The following is a 23,729-nucleotide window of genomic DNA, read 5'->3' as shown; positions in this document are numbered from 1 at the left end:
GTCTAAAAATGTGAACCCCCCTCCGCCCTATGTCATATTATTAATACTGTTTACACGTGTTTTGTCCGAGATATTTAGTTGTTCATGAATATTATTTTTTATCTGACAACGAAACAAACACCTGGGATATAATCACAATTTCGTCGCGACGTTAATGATTACCCTGAAGGAGTTGAGATCTAATCGCGGCTCGTTACCTATTGAGCGTTAAACACAGCTTTAGCGCACAGGCAAAATGTCCACATCCCAGGTCAAATAGTTGAGATAGTTTCTCAAAACAGCATCTGTTTTCTTGAGGTCTTCTCATTGAAACTTCAAGAATGACTATTTCACAGGTTGCCATTATGGGCGCAAGCCTCTTTTTTGTGTTTTTGCCGCAACTCAGCCGTGGATTATTATCTGACTTCAAGATCTGTGGAGATTCAGAGTGTGAAAGTAAGTTGGACAGTAACTGTAATAAATGTTATATACTAACTATAACGTTTTTTCATCACTACTTGATTTTAAAGGCTCCTTGTGGCTCAATGTGATATTTACACGTGTGTGTGTTTGTTGTGTTTTGTTTATATTTGTCTGGACTTGATGTGTTCAGGCCTAATGAGCAGGGTGCGAGCAGTCAGGGATCACCATGGAAAGGATTGTCGTTTCCTGAGCTTTCGGCAAGGAGAAACCATCTTTGTGTACCACAAGCTGACTGGAAAGAGGAGCAATCTTTGGGCTGGCAGTGTATGTATGACTATTTATCATCATCGATATGATAAGAAATGATATAACAAAATAGAGCAGTCACCGTATTTTAAATTGATATGATATGAGATATATGTGGGTAAGATGTGAGACCATGTGCATTCACGATACTAAGGCTTCTGTGGGAGTTTTTTCCACATCTTTTTAGAATGTATAGAATTGCATAAAATTATTGTTGTATAAGTATTGGATTATAACAACAGCTAAGGTTGAATAGTCATTGAATTCAAGTTACAGATTAGTTGCAAACCCAATAATATTTTTTTTTGCTGCAAAGATCCTTGCATAAATGAATGATCCTAAATATTTACGCCAAGTACTACCTAAAAAAAAATGCTGCAAGGAATACCATCACAAATACTACAGCACAGTACGTCAAAGTGTTTATTAAAAACGAGTCACCATAAACCAGAGGTGTCAAAGTCATTTTTGTCAACGGGCCACATTGTGGTTCTGGTTTCTCTCAGAGGGCAGTGATGACTGCGAACTCATATAAATCACCTTCCATTATCACTTCCACACAACACATTGATACAAAGCTAGTTTTGAAATCAAAAGCCAGTAATAAATGGCAATATCTCATATCTCAATGTTGTTAAAAGTGAAGAAAATGTGCTATAAGCAACAAGTTGAAGCACATGATTTTCCCTTCGCGGGCCACATAAAATGAGGTCACGGGCCACATCTGGCCCTCGGGCCTTGAGTTTGACACATGTGCCTTAAACTATATTTGATGTTATTGTAGGACAAAGTTACAGTTATTATGCACAGTTTGAACATTTTTAATAGTGTTAAATATAAGTAAATAAAAAAAACTGCACCTAAATATTCAATTACAACGTATTGCACTTATAAGTTAAATAAAATGTACCAAAATAAATGGTTAAAAAAGGGTTGTGGAAGATGACATCATGTAAATTTTTTGTTTTAAAAAGTTAAATACAGCTAAACTGTACTTATAAATGTATTGTACATGAAAACATAATGGACCGCAGTGCCACTATGCACAGTTTGAACTTGAACACAGTGCCCAAATATAGGAAAAAATGATACAGTACTTCCTGTGTTTTGGCTACTGGTGTACTATAAGACAGAATAGTGGACTTTTTGCAGTGTGTTTTGGTTGCAAAGGTTCCATGCATTAACTTCAAAGAACGTCTCGACATTCCATCCATACACTAGAGCCTGGTCCCTGCCTTTCTCCTGGGTCCATTTAAAACCAAATTGGATTTACAAGTAGTTTTCAACTTAACCACTGAACCCTCCTGTGATTCCTTTTGCATATTTTTTGTGAGCCTGTGTACCATGCTTTGAGAATCAGTGTATGCAGAAACCTAGCAAGAAATCAGAGTAGTTTTCTGGAAGACATTTCTCATATACCAATTTATTGCTTTTTGTCACCCATGAATGAAGATTTTTCAGAAACATTTTTAATTAATCACTCAACTGAGTCATCACCTTATCTTTGTGAAGGGGTTTGTGTGTCTCAGTGATCCGAAAAGCTAAGTTATCTGGGGTTTTATGTCCCTGGCAGGGTCACCCATGGCAGGCAGGTGAGGGACCAGACAAAGCATGGCTCACAGACCCTTTATGATGAGTGAAACTATTGGATACATTTTCGAAAGGGAAAAATGTCACCGGGGCCCCTCTTTGGAGACAGGCCTGGAGGTACGGCACGATGGCCTGGTAGCCAGACCTGCACCCATAGAGCCTGGCCAGGCACACACTGAAATGGCAGCGTGGGTACCCCTTCCGATGGACTCACCAACTGTGGGATTAGCTAAACGGGTCGAGTGTTGGTTGGTAGCCAAAGGCAGGGCCCTTGGCGGCCCGAACCCAAGCCATTGCTCCGCCACACCGAGAGGGGCCTCATGAGGTGGCTTGGGCATCTGGTTAGGAGACCTCCTGGACACCTTCCCGGTGAGGTGTTCCAGGCATGTCCCTCCGGGGAAGGCTCGAGTGAAGACCCAGGACATGCTATGCTATGCGTGCCGGCTGGTCTTGTAATGCCTTGGGATCCAGAAGAGTAGGTTAAAGTGGCTGAAGAGAGGGAAGGCAGCAGCTTTCCTGGTAAAGCTAATGTCCCTGCAACCCGACCCAAGATAAGCCGAAGAGGATGGCTGGATGGATTTTTTTAGTTTGTTGATGTGTGCCTCTGCTCTGATTTCTAATTCCATCTGGATGACAGAACCCTTTTATTCTGATTTCAGATGAACAAACAGTTTGGATATTTTCCAAAAGACGCTATAAAAGAGGAACAAAACTTTGCAACTAAGGAGATTGTAGTTGCAACACAGGTATCTACTTACATTACATACATTGAGAACTAGGGCTGGGCGATATGGCTGAAAACTATATCGTGATGCAAGTATGTCATATCGGTTGAAATAGATATATATCGAATTATTATTATTCATTAATATTTTTTTTACTATTGAAAACAAAAAAGGGAAAAGGGCTGCATTCTGATTTGTTTTATTTTAAAATGTAACCTTTAATCTTCAATTACAGCTCTAGCCATTGTGAAATGCGCTATATAAATTGTATTGTATTGTATTATTACGCCTCGTTCCCCTGAGCTCTTGTGTGATGGAGCTACGGGCCGTTTCGTGCCGTGCGTGTCCGGGGAGGGTGCTTGTTATCGGCTTAATTATTACGCACACCGGCCTCTCTCCTGCGGAGCGCCCGTGTGATAGAACTGAGGGCCGTTTTGTCAAGTCGGCCGGAAAGTCGACCTTTCCGCCACCCGTTTTCTTTAGTTTGTTTTGAGTCACGCTAGCTCAGTGGCGCAGTCGTGAGCCTCAGGTTGTACTTCCTAAATGGGAAGGAGTTTGTAACGAGTTGGGCCGTGATCGGTCGAATCTGGTCCGCTTTTTTTTTTTTTTTTTCGGATCGATAATTTATCGCTACCATTTTCTATTGATAGCAATTAACCTACCTATTGCGATACATATCGATATTGAATTATCGTCACAGCCCTATTGAGAACATTAGATGTGTGAAGTGTACAATATGTTCCATGTTATCTGAATTGTATATGCTCTTTTCATGAAGGAATCAGATTTTCTGTGTATCGATGACTTTGGCTATCCCATTGACTCCAGTCATTTGAACATGGGTAATGACGACGATGATGATGATGATGACGACTCTGGACTGAAGAAGCCTGAGGTGCTTGAAACAAGCCAATCAAGCAATTACACTGATGATCGAGATGCTGGAACTCCTTCAACATCTAAAGATTCCTCTTTAGAATCTTATAGCACATCAAGAGAAGAGTTTGAAAATCGGGACAATGGTGCTGCTGACACGAAGCAGGAATCTCCTGAAACCGCTGTGAAACTGAAGGAAAAAGGTGGGTCTCCCGCCTCTTCCTGGCTCAGTTCATCAGTGACAGGATGGTTAGGTGTAGGAAAACAAGAGGAATCTGAAAATCCAGCCAAAGTGCATAAGGAGGATTTGATACAGAGAGAAGATTCTCTCACTTCTTCAGTGACAAAGTGGCTGGGGTTAAGAAGTGAAGGAAAATCAGTTGACAAAGACAACGCAAATCAGGGAGACCAAGACACAAAAACTGTTGAGTCTTCAACCATGGCTGGTTTTGGAGGCGATGAAAAAGCAGACTCATCTGCAGAAAAAGAGAATAATGATGAAAGAGAACTGGACATGAAAGCAGCAGCAGGAGCGAACTTCAGGAGCCGAAAGATGTATCTAGATATAGAAACACAACCTTTACAAGAGAAGAAAATTAACGACATGGGGACATTGGGTTGGCTTGGAAATGGTCTGTCAAGAACACTGGGGTTTGGCCTTAATGATGAGGACGCTACAGAGAAAATACAAGTTAGGAGAGGAGAAGAGAAGAAGGATATAAAACAGACAGCATCCAGTTCTTGGTTTGATTTGCAGATCGGCAACATTTTAGCCTTCAGAAAAAACAACAATGAAGCTGACAGAACTGAATCAGACACAGAGTCTGACAAAACTGCGGAAGGACATGTTGATCCTAACAATTATATTCCAGATACATCTGCTAATATCAAGGATAGCGAGTTAGATGACAGATCTCAGGTTGATCAAAACGACATCCCTCCTCCAAACCCGAGAGCGGACATCAATCTTGTTCCAAATGGTAAGGAAGGAAAAAACAAATTTGACATTTTAGCGAGTAAGAATGATGTAATCTCATTGCCAGTGCTCACTGACATGGAATCTGTGTTAGTGGAGCAGTCAGTGAATGAGATTGATTCCAAAAAAGAGAGCAATGATGAGGCGAGGTTACATGAGTTTACAAATCCGATTGGAAACATGGTGGACAAATCTAACATATCGTGTGTATTTGGTGATGAGGAATGTAAAGGTGAAAAGAGAGATAAAGACATCATTAAGCTGCCTGAGTCTGCGCACAAAGAAAGTGCGTCTTCTACGGCAACGAAAACTAAAGTAAAAGAATCGGAGGAAGATGATAAACAAGAGGAAGTACTCAGCAAAGAGAAAAATGAAGAGACAGACAAACTAAAGAATGTCAAAAATAATCAAGGGGATAGAGAGGCTGTTGTACAGAAGGAAACAAATCAAGAGAAGACTTGGGCAGAATCTAAAGAAAGGGCAGCACATGAGAACTGGAAGGACACTGATGATAACTCACAAGAAGAAAACCCTCTGGAATTTAGTTCAAACCACGTGAAAAAAAGAAATGATAAAATAATACATGAAAATCTATCAGGGGAGGATGAAGGAAAACATTCCTCTGATGATGGCACACACAGCCAAGATGCCAAAGACATGGACCCCCCTTACCTCCAAGGAACATTCATATCTGTGATAAACTTTTTAAAAGAAAGCAGCTTCGGGTCTTCTCTTGGACCCAAAAAAGAAGAGAAAGTATCTGAAGTAGATGAAGAAAATGAAGAATTGGACGAGGAAGAGAAACGGGAAGATGTGAGGATAGAAGAACAGGAAGACTCACAAGGGTCAAGAGCGAAGCGGAACAAGACTGTGCAGAGAAAAGAGAACGAGCAAGAGGAGCATACCAGCAGGAGAAAGCCTGATCTCTTGGAAGAGTTACAAGTCAAGTTACCGGGAGAGTTAACAGAGATGGAGCAGTTACGTAAGAAGCAGGGAGAGGTTATAGAGAAAGATAAGCAGGACGATATAGAGGAGTTACAAGACACAAAGAAAGAAGTTCATGAGTTAATGAAGAAGGAGGAAGTGAAGGGGTTTGAACATGAGAAGCAGCAAGTGTTTGAAGAATGGGAGAAGGAAGAGGAGATGGAAATGTTGGTGGAGAACAACCATGAAGTGCATGATGAGTTAGTAGATAAGATAGAAGAGAAGAAGCAGAAAAGGTTATTTGGGGAGTTAGATTATTTGAAGTGGGGCATGTTTGAAAAGCACAAGTGGAAACATTTTGAGATTGATGGCAAAAAGAATAGAGAACGGAAGGATTTTATACAGAAGGGCGAGGTAGAGGACTTTGAAGCTGAAAAGCAGGAATTGTTTCAAGAAGGGCAGAGGAGTGAGATGGTGGATGCATTAGTAGAGAAGATGCAAGAAGTAGTGGAGGAGTTACAGGAGGAGAAAGTAGACGAGTTTAAAGACGGGCTGAAGCAGCGCCAGGTGGATAAGTTAGGGGAGAAAAAGCATGAAGTGAGTGGTGAATCGGGAGCAGAGTTTGAAGACAAGAAGCAAGAAAAGTTCGAAGACAGAAACCATGTGGGGGTGGAAACATTAGAAGAAAAGAAACATAACGTGGATGGTGAGGCCGTCGAAGGATTAGAAGACAAGAGGCAAGAGTTAGAACACACGGAGCAGGAGGAAATGTTTGAGAAGAAGCATGAGATGGATGGTGAATCAGTAGAAACATTTCAAAACAAGCAGCCAGAAGAGTTCAAAGACAAAGAGCAGGAGGAGGTGGAAAAGTTAGGGAAATATGAAAAAGATGGTGAGTCAGTTGAAGAAAAGGAGAATATGGAGGAGGAAAAAGTAAAGCCGCAAGAGACAGATAAGTTAGTAGGTGAGTCAAATGAGTTTGAACATGAAAAGCAGGAAGATTTAAGCAGAATAAATCATCGGGACAAAATTGAAGGGAAGGGAAAGGAAGGGGTCAGAAAGTGGGAACATGTGGAGGACTTAGAAGAGGAAACACAGGAGGAGTTTGTTCAAGTCAAAGACGAAAAGCAAGACTTTAATGAGGAGTTTAAGGTAAGTGAAGAAACGCACAATGCTAATGGCTTTGAGGATAGCCAGCACGTTGACGAGGAAATTGAGACTCTTGAATGTATGGATGAATTGGGTACTCAATCTGAGCAAGATGAAATCATAAAAGAGAGAAAAGAACACAGTTTTGACGATGGGTCAAATCTTCTGTATGATGCATCACCACTAACAGATGTTTCCTTCGCAGACGGAAGGCAAGAGAACCAAAAGTTCTCGCGTCAGAGCACTGAACACGATTTTAATTCATTCCATCAGACAGACAAAACTGAGCCCACAGAAGATGGGCCACATTCACATAAGAAAGGTGGAGGGTTTGCACAAACAATCTGTCAGAGTACTTATTCAGTTGTGACCGAGAGTAATGAAAAAACAATTATGTGTAATGGCACAAATGCAGGATATGAAAGTGATTCCAGAGACTGTGTGAAGAAAACTGAGTTTGATGACAAAAGTGAAGTTACAGCAGAAAGTGGAGGAGAACTTGACCTTCTTGAGACAGTAATTATTTCATTAGGCCAAGGGCCAATCATGAAAATAAAAGAGGTGACAGAACCTCCCCCAGGGTTAGAAGGTAAAATAAATGATATGTCAAAGCCACAATCCCATCAGAGTCCCGAACGTGAGCTGGACTCCACAACAAGTAGTGATACAGACTTGCAAACAAACTTGCAGCCACCATCTCCATCCCTGACACAGAATTCTCATTTCAATTATCTGCCTCCAAACACAGCAAAGCCCCACCAACCAAATTCCCTGTCCAAACACTACGAGACTCTCCAAGACCACATGAGCACAGAAGAGACAACTATTTTGGCTGAGCTATTTGGGAAGAAGAAATTAAAACGATTGGATTCCATCCTTGACCACGCAGACGTTTTCACTAAAGACGATCGTGATGAATCAATATTGGTGGATATAGAAACAATTCTGCACTACCACAAGGAGAAACTGTTCCCTCCAAGCACAGGACTCTCTGATGCACCACAAGAGGACAAAGAAAACACCAGAACCACTATTGCAATTCAGAAACTAGAAATACTGCTGAAAAGAGCGAAAGACACTTTCTACACCAGAAAATCAAGCATCGGTGCAAACGCTCAAGGTACTGCACATTGCCTCACGGATCATCACTACTCTTGGAAATTCCACTTTCTTCTCATTTGCTCCTTAAGTTCAGTCTGCTTTTAATTTACAATGTTGTAACCCATGTGTTTCCCAATACAGCTCAGCCGAGTTGCATTGATGCATCTTGTAGCAAACATCAAGAAACTATGGAGCCACTGAGGGTGATGGTGGAGAAACACAAGGATGGAGTGCCAGAGAAAAATAAGGAAGATGACAATGAAAGAGAATGTGAAGAAATGTCCCTGGTGGAGAAACCGAATGAGATGTCGCACAGTCAGACCATACCACCACAATTACTGCAAGGTATGGCTGTAACGACCTTCCAGGCTGTCACACACATCCTGGTGTACAGTAAAAGAGTAAATCGATATTCCAGGTTTCACCACCCTTTTTGAAGATGAGACCTATGTCCTTGGGTGCTGAATAATGTGAACAGCTACATGTTTGATACACACTTATGAAATAACAAATGTGCTCAAATTAAACTTCAGTAATGCTTTTATTACGTGTTCTTTTTATTAATAATTAGTGGTAGTCATTAATGTGAAGACACTGTTCATGATAATAATTTCTTACAATTATTAGGAAATTTTAAAACAATCAATTCTACAACGTTCCTTGATAATCATATTGTTCCATCACTTGAGTACTATTTTTAGAACAGGCCCACAAGATACTCACGCCATCTTGGCACATACTTGGTGCCCGCAGCAACCACGTTGTGGCTCCTGTTTCTAGTGGTTGAATCCAGTAGTGTTGTATCAACTGCACTCCATAGTCATCAATATATTTATTGCGCTTCGGCTCACAAAATATTCTCATGTCTTTTTTCCAGGGATAATGGTGAAGATTCCGGATATTATTCATCGAATTCAGAACCGGTTGTCCTATCAGACTCATGCAACGAAGGACTTCGTTGAATGTATTAAAATTAAGGTACCAGTTATTAATAGATTCGAGAGTGGGCTGTTTTTATCTAACTGCAGGCATTGCAGAATAAGATCGCGAGTTCCTTTATTTACTCAGTGCTTCTTTAAGAAACTGATCTTAGAATATTCTGAACGTTTCGTTAGTCTCGGTCAACATTACCTTCATTGTGACAAGTGACACTTGAGGCCAGCATGCAACCCACATTACGGTGAAGACGACACTTGTTATTGTTAAGAAGAGGTATTCTGAAATGGACAACAGTAAAACTGTTTCAGTGAGTTATTTTCACTTGAGAAATTTACAATTGAGTGCGTGGACAAACGCTGATGGACACGCTTGTTTACAGTCAGGTGATCATTAAGTTCAGGTGAAGCTTGCTATTTTGTGTAACTATTAGCTCAACCGATTGCTATATGGCGCACATTTAGTGCGCGTACTTTTTTTGGAGCTGACACCTGTTTCTGTGTCTGTAGTTTGGAAGCTCTCGGTCTGCCAGTGTGGCATTTTACAATTGATGACGTTGCGGGTCAACCATTTATTAAAGTAGGGTACGCTAGAATTTTTAGAGTCTTTACGTTTGAGTAAAGATGATTTTTTTATTGGATTATTTAGTTGCTGTAATTTTATTTGTAAATACATTTTAATTGGTGAGCAATGTCGGTTTCAAATGGGAGAACAGAAACACGTTTAGATAAAATACTTCCCCTTGAAAAAAGGTAGGTTGGTTTAGTCCACAGTGCAGCGCAAGTGGGTAGGATGTTGGCTGACAGCTTGCCCGGCTACTTTTAATGACAGTTTTAGTGGTTAATGTTTTGAAGATATTAACCAAATGAGCGAAATCAGGAATGTCGGAACAGTCGCCAAGTGACAGTTTAGGCACAAGAGGGATGGACCATCGATCGACTGTTGAGACTTACTACGGCGTCGCCGTGGAGAAAGTGAAGGATGTGCGTTATGTGGCAGAGTTCGTTAGCATTTGCTGCTAGCGCCACACAGCTGACGAGTGGTTGACATCTAACATGCTGTTTTATTATATTGCCATGTTGCATATTTCAGCCTTGACTACACGTGTGTCTTATAAATGTTGCAGTCATGTTGTCAATGTGAACATCGAATTTTGCCTTTTGAAAGGTTTGGTTTTTAAAAAAAAAAAAAAAAAAAAGAAAGACGTAGCTGCTAATAGTTAGCCTATTGGCCAACGATATTGCTATATTATGTATTTTATGATATTGCTATGTGTGTTATGTCTAGTGAAATATTTACTCTGAAACGAACATACAAATGTTGTGTTTGTGCTTTTATTAAGATCACTGAGACATTTGATTATTTTTAAATTCTATATTTACTGTTGAATAAACATCACAATCGCAGGACAAGGGTCGATTTTATTCATCTAACTTCCTTAGTGCATGTCAAAAGGAAATATATTTCTAATAAATCATACACGTCGTACAGTAATTATAAATTGGCGGTATTTGTCTTTCAGATGAAATTTCAGTATGAATCTAAAATGCGCTGCATATAGCCGGTGATCTTAATTTTACCTTCTCTAAAGTGTTGAATGCAATATCAAATGGTGTTCTCTAACAAGAAGCTGAATGACCAAATTCGCAACAGATGTGTTGTTCTTCCCTTAAGTTTTTATTACCGATTACATCCACTTTGCCTTTCTGTGACTCCTCTAGTCTGTCTGGCACTAAGGTCAGTACCTCTGAAAACAACCATTTTAAAGCCTCACACTGGCAAGCTACTATTGGTCAATTATTAGGTAGCGTTTTGGTCTCCTGTCAGGACTGCTTAAATGCAAATTCTAATTGAACAAGGAAACATATTGTTTGATTATTTGATCCAACACAGTTTGGACATGTGCATGCAAAGGTTTAGAAAATGTCAAATTATTTTATTTTCTAAAGAAAGAAGGGAGGTTACATGATGCTAAGAAGGAGCACTTTGCTCAATTATACTTTTTTGTTTCTTTTTCAAACACATAATCCAGGTTGTGTCATCACTGCCTTATGACATAAGGCCTGGGCCTGACCTCTACGGAATTCCATGGGAACTAATTATCATATCCAGTCTGGTGGGGCTGGTGACTACGTTATTGTTCAGTTGCAGATGTTACAGCTCGGTGAGTATACGGCACATGCACACAAATAATTTGCGGTGCAAGAGATTCTTGTATCGTTGCCTTTTTTTTGTTTTATTTATTAAGTTTACATTTGAAATACAATGTTAGATTATCATCATTGTTACTCTTTTAACACAGGTCAAAAGCAGAATGTATCGACGTAAGTTTCCTTTTCCTTGAAATATTACTGTATCAATTATAAATTATACAAATGTTTTTATATGCAAAATATGTTCTATGATTGCCAATGGTCTTATTTCCTCGATACTTAGAAATAATATGTGTATATATATATATATTCTGCTTACAAATTGTTGGATGTACTCAAATATCTTTTTTTCCCTTTAACAGGTAAAGAGTGGTGGATGTCTGAGCAGGTTGCACAACTGCTTGAAGAGAAGTGTGAAGTCCTGGAATCGCTCAGTAAATGTCAACAAGAGGTCTGTACTCTAGTCGCAATTTGATTTATTTATTTATTTATTTTAAATCCTTAAATTTTGTATTCATCACTTTCAAGGTTAATAGCAATTCTTTAATTAGTCTTTTTCTGTTTTATTTTTAGCACGATGAGCTAGAGAACTCACTAAGTGAGACTGGCACCTTAGCTCAAATCCATAAGACAGATGTGGAGGTAAGGAAGATCTTATAAGATGTGTAAAAGACCATTGACTGAAAATGTTTCTTGCAGCTGGCTGGTATCAATAATTTCAAAAGAAAATAGCTTTGTAGGGTTTACGTTCTATACTACTTCCAAATATAACATTATATGCAGGTATGCGCATAGTAACTTTTAAATAACGAAAGAACAGATTGATTGTTCGCATAACAAAACTATAAAATGTCAACTATTCAGGCATCAGTCCGTCATCTTTTTCTCGCTTTATATTTTTTAATTGCTTGTACAACCAAAGCTCACAATTTTATTAAACGTAGTTTATGGCCATTTATTATGCTTCAATTTCTTACTATTTCATTATATTGTTTCTCAAGCATTGTTTGAAATGTTGGTCTTAAATGAGTTATAGAAAATGTTCGTCACATCTTTGTCATCACTGTAATAATATCACAGTTGACCTTGCAATCTTGTGCAAATCTCATTTGTGCTTTCTGGCTCATCCAGGTCAGAGCCCGAGAGTTAGACCTCGCTAAAACTCAACTAGAAGAAAATCTACAAGAACTGAAGGATCAGTTGGACCAGCAGATAAAACACAGAAAAGAACATGAACAAAAGGTAAGATCGTATAATGTATTTTTTCCTCGTTAAGAACAGCTGATCCAGAATACGGGTAAAGAAGGTGGTGTTATTTGTAAACATATTGTGTTTTAATTCCTTTTAGGTCAAACTCCTAGAGCAGAGCATGGAAACAATGGAGGAGGAAACCAAGGAGCTCCAATCACAAGAACAACAGGTGACCATCTTATAACTCACTCAAGATGTTTTTGTTGTTGTTGTTTTTTGACAAAGCAAAACGTTTTGAATATTGAATAATATTTGACAGTGCGTGGTCAAATGTCAAATTATTTGGCTTTGTAATTTGAAAGAATTTTCACCCACAATGCGCTCCAAAGGACACAGAAAATAAATTTCTGAATAGAAAACTTCCACTGGAATGCCATTCATTCGCAAAGTGTCTTCCACAAGATACAATAATATGAATTCACATCACAATGACACACTAAAAGACGATAAATGTCTTCATATAGTACAGTTGCTCCGTGACTTACACGCGCATAAACAATATTTCTGTGGGCTGGGAAGGCTTACTGACTGATTTTCAATGTGAAAATGGATTTGATTTAGGATTAAACTGAGTTAAGTTGTATATTCAATTTGTGTGTGTGGATATGTCCTATCCACATGAAAGTGTTCAAGACAATGTAGTTTTTTTTTTTCACAGCTGCCAAATAACGTTAGGTTTGCTCTTGAGACTGCTGAAAGTTAAATTGTCTTCAAGTGAAAATAAAATTCCATCTTATTGGGCTTGTCAGGCATGTATTTTTTTTTGTTTAATTTTCATTTGATTCAAATTCTATGAGGTTGAATTGGATTCTCCAAGTGAAATCTTCCCAACAAGCATTCTTGACAGCAGCTGTCATCAATGTGTGTGCTACATGTACTTTTCTGCAACATTTTTCTGCTTTAACTCCTTCCTACAGCGTCATCATCCTTCCCTCGCTCATATTGCTTCTGTGTTTCATACATTAACTCTCTGTGTATTTCCTTCCCAAGGCTCAAACAACAATTAAAGTTTACAATATGAACAGTGAGAGACTCCAAAGAAGTCTGGAAACAACTGGAGAAGAAAACACTCTTCTCAAGGAGAGCAACACACAGGTAAGACAAGATACAAAGTGTTTATTAAGCCCTCCATTCTTTGCCGAAAGCTTTGATGAGGTAAGGCAGAGAGAGATTTTTACAGTCATCCCATTCCTATCAGATCATTATTCCCTTGCCATCTCGATTAATGACTGTGCTTTTCTATCTATTGTTCAATTTCCTGTCTGTCAGTCAGTTATTTTTGCATGTCTGTTTCTTGTGCAGTTAAGGCAACAGGGGGAGGGATGGGCAGAGCGAGTGAGTGAGCTGGAAGAGGAGATGAGGAGGTATGAATTGGCCCACAGCGGAATGGTGCAGGATGTGGCCAACAAGGACGAGCGTATATTGGTACGACTGCTTGGACTTGACTGATACCTGATGTAAAACTGGCTTCATTTACAAATTCTATGACTCAAGCACATTTGCTTTCAGTCCCTCACCGATCGGCTGCTGGGGATGAAGGCTTGGAACGCCGAGCTTGTGGGAGATGGAGGTGAAACATCCAAGGGGAACACAGCAAGGGCAGAGAGGAATGGAAAAGTAGACGGAACAAATTCAGGAATCCATCTTCAGAAAGTCCAAAAGCTCATTTATGCTGCTAAGGTAAATAACCAACTCGACTATTGCACATTTTAGCATTCTTGTAATTTTACAAAGTACAAATTCTTAATAAAGCAGCATTTTCATTCAGTTTTACTTAACTTTATTTATATTTCTAGAACTTTTCATTTTTACGCCACTACATTTCCTAAATAAAATGTATTATTGATTCTGATATATTTCCCCTAACTATTATTACTAACGTATTTCAAAATAAAATCCAAACAAATGGTTTGTTGATTTAATGTCTGCAATGCAGAGCACAAAACAGAAGAACTGTACTTGTGTGGTTGAGAGGCCGGTTGAGGGAGGTCATGAAAATGAGACACAGGTCGTCTAGAAGTCTTTCTATGGGCCCGTGCGCGTCTCTGTCTGGCGCCCCTTCTGGATGTAGACCCGCAGATGTTCATATACTGGTACTTCTACTCAAGTATCACCTTCCCGTACTTGATAAACTGTAGGACTGCATGTTACCGCTGACCGCACGGGGGAGCTGTAATCAAGACAATTGATCTGAAGATATGTTTGAGGCTTATGATTGAGCTAATAAAGAATAAACCTTTCTAAGACTAATACAGCATTACTTTTGTGCATAGCTCAATGCAGACCTCAAATCAGTTGATGAAGACAAGGACAGAGTCTTTGCCAAACTGAATGATGAGGTCAAAGCTAAAGAGGACCTAGAAGGTGAGTACTCATTTCAAAAATTCAATGTGTTTTTTTTCCATCATCTTGCACATTATCAGTTTCTTTTTTGCAGCCCCTTAGTTGTTGCTCTAAAACAGGGGTCAACAACCTTTTTTTGAAACGGAGGACTACTTCTTGGGTGCACATTAATGCGTGGAGCTCCAAGTTTGCTACACACTTCTGAACTAAATAATGTGCTCAAATTACCCTTAATAATAATATTACATTATTAACATTATGTTAATGATTTCTCCTTATAATAAGGCAACACGAACATCAGTATTCAACACTTTATTTTTTATTAATCACTGCCTGCGTTCTCATTTTCAAATGATCACTTCTCCAACATCCCTAGGAAATCACTATGTCCCATCATTAGTGAACTATTTTTAGAACAGATCCAGAGGGAGATGGTATAGTCGCAAGAAGTCGCTTGTGGGCTGCCCTTCTTATGCTTTATACAAAGGAGGACAGAATAGGCGGCAACAATGTGGAAATGTCAGTATGTTTTATGGTTATGGGCCATAGCAGCATAATGTTAAGAAAAAACACTATCAACTAGTTTATTTTTTGGCACGGTGAACACAACAACATTGCCAGGTTGTCTATGGCACATTTGTATACAAATAATTCAGAAATGACTTTTTTTAAGCGTTTTCTCTCCTTTTTTGAATATTCCCATGAATCCCCATGACAAAATTGGATAAATAAAAGTGTTTTTGTGTATTTATAATAAAGTAATTTAATAAAGGAGCAAATGACCTCTTGCTTCCCTTTGAACTAGAGCAAAGTATTCATGCAAATTAGACTTTATTGTTTAAATTCTCCTATTACGTCGCTCATGTAGCAATTTGTGCATGATCTTGGGAGTGAATGTGAGGCTTTAAGTCACAGCGGAGGAACGGATCAATGAAATGTCTGTTAGACAATAATATGCCATCCGTCCATTCATTATCTGCCGTTTATCTGGGGTCGGGTCGCGGAGGCAGCAGCTTCAGCAGGGAAGCCCAGACTTCCCTCTCCCCAGCCACTTAATCCAGCTCTTCCTGGGGGATACCGAGGCGTTCCCAAACCAGCTGGGAGACAGTCTCTCCAGCGTGTCCTGGCTCGTTCTCTGGGTCAACTCCCAGTGGAACATGCCCGGAACACTTCACCAGGGAGGCATCCTAATCAGATGCCCGAGCCACCTCACATGGCTCCTCTCAACACGGAGAAGCAGCGGCTCGACGCCGAGTCCCTCCCGGATGGCCGAGCTTCTCACACTATCTCTAAGGGAGAGCCCGTACACCCTACGGAGGAAACTCATTTCGGCCGCTTGTATCCGAGATCTTGTTCTTTGGGTCACGTCCCACAACTCGTGACCATAAGTGAGGGTAGGAACGTAGATCGACCGGTAAATTGAGAACTTCGCCTTTTGGCTCAGCTCCCTCTTCACCACGACAGATCGATCAAGCGTCCGCAGACAATAATTTGGTTAGACAATAATGACAATATTGCATATTTGTAGCTACTAACTTCCTCTGCGTGTGCATTTTCTTGTAGTGAGCATTAAAGAGTTGGAGAATGAGCAGTTATCTATGCAAGCTGATACTGAGCACTACAATGAGCAGGTAGCTCAACCCAACCCTGGTTTGTGTGCTCTTGTAATATACTCGATTAATTTACATCACTTTCATACTGCTCAGGTCCAGCGGCTGCAACAGAAACTCCAGATTATGACTGAAATGTACCAAGAGAATGAGCTCAAACTTCACAGGTAATGACACTCGTGTTTAATTATTTGAGAATATATTTTTTTATTTTTGTTGACTTTTTTATTATGTGCAGGTTGCTGACAGTGGAGGAAAAAGAGCGCCTGCAGAAAGAAGACAAATTGAATAAAGCTGACAAAAACATCGCTTTGGCAATGGAAGAACTCAACAATTATAAGTGGATAATCCTGCCAAGTATATTGAAACAGTAAAATGTGTGGCCCTTGCCTTCAACACGCCTGTGCCTCTTTAGGCTTCGTGCAGACGAGATGGAAGAGGAGCTGGAGAAAACCAAGCAGTCGTATCAGACACAAATATCAGCCCATGAGAAGAAGGCTCACAATAATTGGGTTTGTATTCCCGAGTCTGCACAAAAACATGGTGCAATTTCTAAACTTTGTTTGGTCCAAAACTACCTGATGCTTTTGCTCGTGATCATTTAGCATGGATGTAGGTCAAATATATTCTTGTACGCAAATCACCGTAGACTGTCCTGTGGTCATAACTAGTCTACATGTACATAAGGAATGCCTCTCATTTCCTTGTTTTTGTGCAGCTTGCAGCGCGGGCAGCAGACAGAGAGCTATCAGACATCAAGAGAGAGAACGCCCTCTTCAGGCAAAAGTACGCATCACCAGCCATCCACATTCACACTTTCCCTCTTTTTATTGTTTTGAGTTTGCAGAGATTTTTTTTCCCAATTTGATTTCCATGTTTTCATTACGTATATATCACATAGAAACATTTTCCTTCTTCACTTGAATTGTGTATGTTTGCAGGCTTACTGACACACAGTTTAAGTTGGACGCCCTCGATAAAGACCCATTCGCCTTGGACAGCCTGGCCAGGCCTTTACCTTTCCGAGGTCAGCGTAAACACCCGTACAAAGTAGTACTCAATGGTTGAACAGTGGCTTGTACACACTTGGACAAAATGGTTGGTACTACACTGATAATGAAACAGAAACACACAGTGGTCACAGAAATAACTAAATCTGAAAAAGTAAGAAAACTTGAATGAGATTAACTAATGAAAATCCGCCATTGGTAGGGATGTAAAGCAGTAAGGCCACATAAGAGCTGATCGAATACTTATGCACCTTGGAGATCACCTTTAATTTCTTGGAGTTTGTTCGAGGTTCTTTTATCACCATTCATATTATCAGTCTCTTCATTAATCTGTCATCAAGTTTCCACCTGTGGTCACAATCACTGAGGTTGGGTACCGTCTAGTCTAGTGGCTCTTACATTTCTGAATAATATGTGCAACTGTTGTCGCAGGAACATCAAGCTGCTTCCAAATGGTTTTGCAGCCTTTACCTTTAAAGTGCTTGTCTATCATTTTCTTTTGAATCTCCTGAGACAACTCCCTCCTTCGCTTCCTCTGGTCTATGTTTTAGTCCTTATTCAGACTACTTGACTTGACTCATAGCAAGTTTGAAGACGCACCTTAGTTCAAAATGTCCCTATGGTCAAATTAGTTTAATATGTTTGTTTTTTAAAATGATTCTTTTTATCCACAATTCAAAAGCACTGTCTGATTTTCATGGGTTATTTTTTTATGAAAAATATTTTGTTTCTGTCAAATTCATGTTTGTATTTGTGTGCCCACTCATTACTAGAGGCTTAGCAACAATTTTGTTGTTGTAGGCCGAGTTGTCCTGGATGTTTAACTTACCTCGCTATTCTTCTCCTCCAGCTGAAAGATTGCCTTACGGTCCTTCTCCTTTGGGTCGCCCTGCCTCTGAGAACCGAGCATTACTCTCGCCTCCCCCACTTCTTGATGGGCCTTTAAACAGACTGTCACCTAGAGGTGTGTATCCTCAAATGCACTGACCAGCCACAAAATGATGGCCACGTAAACAGTATCACAACATCCCATGCACGGGCTGTACCAGGTATTCTGCTTTTACAGACATAATTGTTTACCTTTGAGTGTCACAGTCAAAGAGGTATTCATTTAACATTTATTGTTGTGGTTGTATTATGCATTAATGTGCTGCATTATGCTGAAAGCGCTGTATATGAATGTTTTGAGTCATGCCTGTACTTGACGCAATTCTCACAAAGCAGTGCAGTTGTACACCGCTGCATACTGATGTGACTCATTCGTAATAATAAATAGTTACTAGATCAAAACCTCTGACAGTGTCAGTTAAACGACCACATTACAAATCTTCATTCACTCAAGTGCCATTCATTTGACCAGTCTTTATAGAATGGTACTGGGCTACCTTGAATGTGATATCGTATCCATTGCATGTAAGAAATTTACGCTTCTTCAGCTTTGTACAATATGAAAGCCATGCCTTTAAAGTCTTGAGTAAAGAGGAGAAATATGAGACTCTCTCTTCAAAGAGACGCTCTCCCAAAAGCAACACGAACAATAATACCATGAACATGTTTTTGTTTCCAAACTTTACATGGTCATCCAAATGTAAAAGCTTTTTAAGCTACCACATATTTCCAAGCAATGTTCAAGTCACTCACGATTACATGTATCGTTCTGTCCCTGAAACATGTAAGAAAACATTAAATTAAAAGTAAAAATAAACTTGTAGAAAGTTATAAATCTGCACTAACCAGGATTGTTTATTAGCATATTGATCATCTATTTGTAATGTAACCACATCTTTGAGAAGACTTGCACCTTAATATCTGTGGGTGTATGAAAACCTGTGCTGAGTGAGTTGTCTCTGCGTTGAATTGAAGCATTTTACCGTGACGTCCAAATGAAGTATGAAATGCCGATGGTCAATGTGGCGTGCTGTTCACATTAGTTCTTGCGGCAACAAGCTGCCTTCTTTATTGCTGCATGAGTTGCCAATCACACTTATGCTGTCAGGCTGCTGGTGACATCGCTGGCTCCTCCTAGGTCCATAGCGATCACTTGGTCCTGCTTTTTACATTTGTGACGTTTATCTGATTTTTCCTTGTTTTGGATCAATCCCCTATTATTTTTTTTATGCCAATGTTCTTCTTCCTTTCACTTAACATACACATTTCCTGGTTTCATGTTCTTCTCTGCCGTTTTTTCCAGTATTTCGTGGTCCAGTAGAGCTCCCTGGTGCCCAAGGGGAGCTAGAGCAGAGTGGAGGTGCACACTCGGACAGCGGCTCTATCTCTCCTTCTTGGGAAAGAGATCGCAGGGGACCCCCACCAGGCCCCGCTGGGCCATTCCCGCCTCAAGGTGCGTATCTATTTGGAAAAGATCAGTGTATTCCATCATCTAGCATGTTTAAAATCCTGTCAATCCAATTAAATGACTAAAACAAAACAGTTGTCAAGTATACAAAATGAGGCTTCACAACAATGAAATATCGAGCCACTGTCAGTCAGGTGACGTTGGCATGCCTGCTGAATGCGTGGACACCACAGGTTTGCACCTGGCTGTCAACCAAAAAAAAAGTACTTGCATGCTTTCACGCACTTAAAAAATATGTTTTTAAACAAGACTCGACCAGCCGCTCCAATTCAGTAACAGTCTACATGCCATGTTTTGCAATAAGAAATATTGGTCGAATAAAAGAATTCATGCAGTTCAGTATATTGTATGGGGAGCTTCATAATCCAATACAGCTCAGTAGTTTTCTGTTGCAGCACACCAGTAGATGTGTGTCGACTGATCGCTTCATGTGCAACAAAGAGTTGCAGATTTCTTAAAAAAAAAAAAACACAAAAAAAACATTAAATTAACCACAAATGCTTTCAAACACATTGCTTGGTGTGCGGCTGAACTGCGCTGGTTAACTCCTAATCCAAACAAAGGCGATCAAATTTTGATACAGTAGGGGAGGACAAACTTATGCCAGACGTCCAAAGTAGCCGCAACTCAAAAAATGATGGAAAACTGACATTGCGAAAAACAGTTTTAACACTATTTCAACAATACTGTATAGAATAAGACACAATTCTCAGTCCTTGCATACAGTACATACATTTTCAGCAATTGTCTGCAGACATATGCCAAGTATAGTGTTTAAAAACACTGAATTCAATTCAATTCTCACTTTACAGATTTCTTTTTATTTTGGTTTTAAAAAGTCCAAATCCTATGATTTTAGCCCCTCGAATGTGATTATGTGCTGATTTTCTTAATTCTTCCTGAAAGCAGTTGAGTTATAAATAAAACTGGACGTTGAAAGACATTATCTCAGATGTAACACTTTTTTTGCTTTCAATACTCCACTCTAAATAACTAGTAACCCAGTTGTTCCCTAATTTATGCCACTTTTCCATGAGGTCAAGGCATCCCCACAAAGCATTTTTGGAATTGGAACGAATCTGGTTCCAATTGCGGGTCCAAAAGATTCTCCATTTTTTCGGTGTGTCCAAACTACGGCCACTCCTATTTAGTGGCTCACAGCACAGAGAAAAACATTTGAGACGGTGCCTGTCATTTGGCTGCATTTTACTACGGAGTGTACCTTCTACACACAAAAAGTTTGGTCTCATCTCTCACATTTTTGTTTTCAAGCAATCAGTCATCATTCAAGCCACGCCAAAATGTTTTTCTTTATTAGCTAGTTTTTTTTATTTCCCCCAACGATATTGTGTCAATGAAATTAAACAAATTATACATACACATATCTTTAACTATTCTGGTAAATTGGTTTAGTGTTACAAAGCCCCCCTCGCCTTTGATTATTTTCGTATGTGCCCCTACAAAGTCTGCACACCCCTGGTTTAAATGGTAACCAGTCAATTTGGGATGAACTCTTTTTGGATGAAATTTTAACTTTTTTATTTGACTTCACTATGAATATCTCACAGGGTCATTTCTAACCACTATCAATACCAAATTTATGAATTCATCAATTAATTTCTGAAAAGCTCATGCAAATAAATTCACACATGAGTGTAAGTGATTGTACACAGATGGGCTGCTATGTATCCAGATTGAAGCAGAGCTATTCGGTAGCCCAGTTCAGATGAGCAGCAGGTACAGTTTGCGGTTGCAACGTGCCTGATGTGCACACAGTCATGTCAATTACTGCAGATAAGAAAATACGTTCGCTTGCTGTAGAAAATTTTATGCATATGCCAATCTTAGCTGGTTATTTGCATTTGAGTTGACCCACCGTTTAGTTGTTCCATGCGTCAGTGTTGGTAATAGACGTATTTTACCGTCGACATTTTCACGCTGCCACGCTGTCTACTTCCAATTTGATCGCTCTCCGTCAGGCTATATGTTTCCTGAACCCGGAGGTCCAGTCTACAGGAGACCTGGTCCTCCCCCAGGAGCAATGGGTCCTCTGCCACCTCCAGGTCCTCCTTTTCCTCATCCAAGGGTTCTCCCTAATTCTGGGCTCCCGGGACCCATCCACCCTGCCGACATAACAGGTGGCCACTCCTTTTGTTTTTCTGTGTTCCCCAGTTCATTCATGTTGTGCGTCTTTGTTGTTCCAGACGCCACAAACAGAGAAAATAGCCTCGGACCTGAGCACGATCACAGCGAGGTTTGTTTGTGTGTCTGTACTATATAGCAAAGCATAAAGCGTGATATGTGCTTTGTAAGCTTGACTTCTTTTTTTTCCTTCAGCCCGGTCCCAGTGATCGAAGGTCTCCCCCTGGACCGGCTCTGAGAAGGGGGGCGGCGCCACCTCCCGGTCCGCCAATGGGCCCTATAGATGGCCCATTTCCTCGAAGAGCACCCTTTGGAGCCCCTGATTTCTTCCCTCCCAGAGGGCCTGGTGGACCTCCCATGATGCCAAGTGAGCGATCATATTCCCCTTACACCATCTTCATTGTGAACGGAGTGTGCAAGAGTGACTCTCTCCACCTTTTCGGCGTCTACAGTGTGGGCTCCTCGGCCTGGGATGATGTTTCCTCCTCGGTACCCGCACGGCGGACCTCCGCCTCCTCACCCGCTTTCATATGGGCCACCGATGCGGCCTCCTCCACCTGAAGGCCTCCAGCCTCTTTCCATGGGTCCTCCCACGTCCCAGCAGAACCTCCCTTCTGTGCCACACAGCCAATCACAAGATGAGCAAGCATCTGCTCCTTAAGATTCCGTTTGAACCGGATCAGGTGTTCACACATCTTGTTCATGCAGCCGCCGCTGATGACGCGGAAAAGTTATTTCTGGAAGAATACCCAAATAGTCAAAAATGAATGTCGTTGGATGGTTGAAGTTATCAAGTCCTTGAGATTTAGGCTGGTTCTGAAATCTGAAAATGCTAGCTAAATTTGAGCATGTGCATTTTGTCGCGTACTTCAACATTTGGAACATGACTGAATGATGTGCAATTCAGAATGCTTGCGGTAAGTCGTCTTATGATACTTGTTGCTCATCTGCTCTCAATTCTGCACGTCATCCATCCATTTTGTTCCACTTGTCCTCGCCAAGATCTCGGGTGAGCTGGTGCCTCTCTCAGATGACTTTTGGCAAGAGGCAAGGTTCACCCTGGACTGGTCCTCGGGAAACTGGCACACAAGGCGAAAACTCATGCAAACATGGGTGAAACATGCAAACGCCACACCAAAAGGTCAGAGTTGAAATTCACGCCCAGAAGATGTAACAACCAAATGATCTCCTGTGCTGCTCTCTTTTCCAATTGGCAGAAACTTTACCACCCTTTGTGTGTGTGTGTGTGTGTGGTTTTTTTTTTTAAATTGAACAAAGGGCAAAATGTCATTAATGATTAGCGCTCGAGTATCTCAGTCAGTACAAGCCTATGAAATTCATTTTCTTGGCCAATTGGATCTATTTATTCCAAAATTGACTGCTATGTTTCATTGTGATGTTATCTCAGACTGTCGCAAGTTCGCTTTAGTTGTAAACAAAAAAATATGCCTTGTCGTTTTACCAATCACGTTATACTGGAATCTTTAGTGAATATTTCTTAAATCAAAATATATGTGACTAGGTGGCTATAGGAACAAGAAATCCGAAGTTTGTTGTAAAGTTTGTTAAAAAAAAAGAAGAGAAAACAATTATTGATGAAATAAATATTGTAAAATTATTGGTGTCTATAGTATTGTTTTGCCTATCATATCTGCCTTTTCTCGTTTTGTTCTTTTGGTTTTTTTTTTTCAAAATACTAAACTTAAGATTAGCATATCAGTTGAAGTTATTGTAAGATGCAAAATGTGTCAAACTTTACACTTCACTAGGGTGAGTACTCCTAATTTTTATTCTTATATCGTATTTTACCTACCCCAATTACATTGAATTTGGGATGTTGTGTAAAACATAAATACAATGATTTACAAATTATTTTTAA

General features: G+C 40.1%; 1 protein-coding gene across 4 annotated transcripts; it reads left to right on the top strand.

Moving 5' to 3' along the window:
• Positions 1-64: 64 nt before the first annotated feature.
• mia2 (MIA SH3 domain ER export factor 2) lies at positions 65-23,468 on the top strand. 4 transcript variants are annotated; one of them, XM_088299002.1, is made up of 29 exons: positions 65-435; positions 593-726; positions 2,958-3,044; positions 3,802-4,879; positions 7,697-8,068; positions 8,191-8,394; positions 8,927-9,027; positions 11,018-11,149; positions 11,288-11,309; positions 11,501-11,589; positions 11,712-11,780; positions 12,270-12,380; positions 12,487-12,558; positions 13,380-13,484; positions 13,692-13,814; positions 13,899-14,069; positions 14,663-14,753; positions 16,296-16,363; positions 16,439-16,509; positions 16,581-16,682; positions 16,758-16,854; positions 17,061-17,128; positions 17,284-17,369; positions 18,203-18,316; positions 19,544-19,693; positions 21,688-21,846; positions 21,913-21,962; positions 22,046-22,217; positions 22,303-23,468. In XM_088299002.1, exons 1-29 carry the CDS (start codon positions 321-323, stop codon positions 22,509-22,511), a joined length of 4,422 nt encoding a protein of 1,473 aa, XP_088155128.1. In that variant the 5' UTR covers positions 65-320; the 3' UTR covers positions 22,512-23,468. The 4 variants fall into 4 exon arrangements, with proteins under 4 accessions (XP_088155128.1, XP_088155209.1, XP_088155067.1 ...); XM_088299083.1 differs by having other exon boundaries at positions 75-435; positions 3,802-4,102; XM_088298941.1 differs by lacking the exons at positions 65-435; positions 593-726; positions 2,958-3,044; positions 3,802-4,879 and having other exon boundaries at positions 4,985-8,068.
• Positions 23,469-23,729: the final 261 nt, after the last annotated feature.

The sequence above is a fragment of the Idiotropiscis lumnitzeri genome, chromosome 1, assembly GCF_059441095.1.
Source record: "Idiotropiscis lumnitzeri isolate Australia: NSW breed Sydney's pygmy pipehorse chromosome 1, RoL_Ilum_1.0, whole genome shotgun sequence".
Taxonomy (NCBI): Eukaryota; Metazoa; Chordata; class Actinopteri; order Syngnathiformes; family Syngnathidae; genus Idiotropiscis; species Idiotropiscis lumnitzeri.
Note: the sequence above shows the minus strand (reverse complement) of the source record. Positions and strands in the feature narration are given on the sequence as shown.

What these genes read in the sequence shown, in the direction of transcription:
- mia2 (XM_088298941.1), top strand. Translation starts at nt 5,056, where the DNA reads ATGGTGGACAAATCTAACATATCGTGTGTATTTGGTGATGAGGAATGT. An exon ending in TCAGTAAATGTCAACAAGAG is followed by an intron (nt 11,590 to 11,711) that starts GTCTGTACTCTA and finishes TTTTATTTTTAG; the next exon opens with CACGATGAGCTAGAGAACTC. An exon ending in AATGAGCTCAAACTTCACAG is followed by an intron (nt 16,510 to 16,580) that starts GTAATGACACTC and finishes TATTATGTGCAG; the next exon opens with GTTGCTGACAGTGGAGGAAA.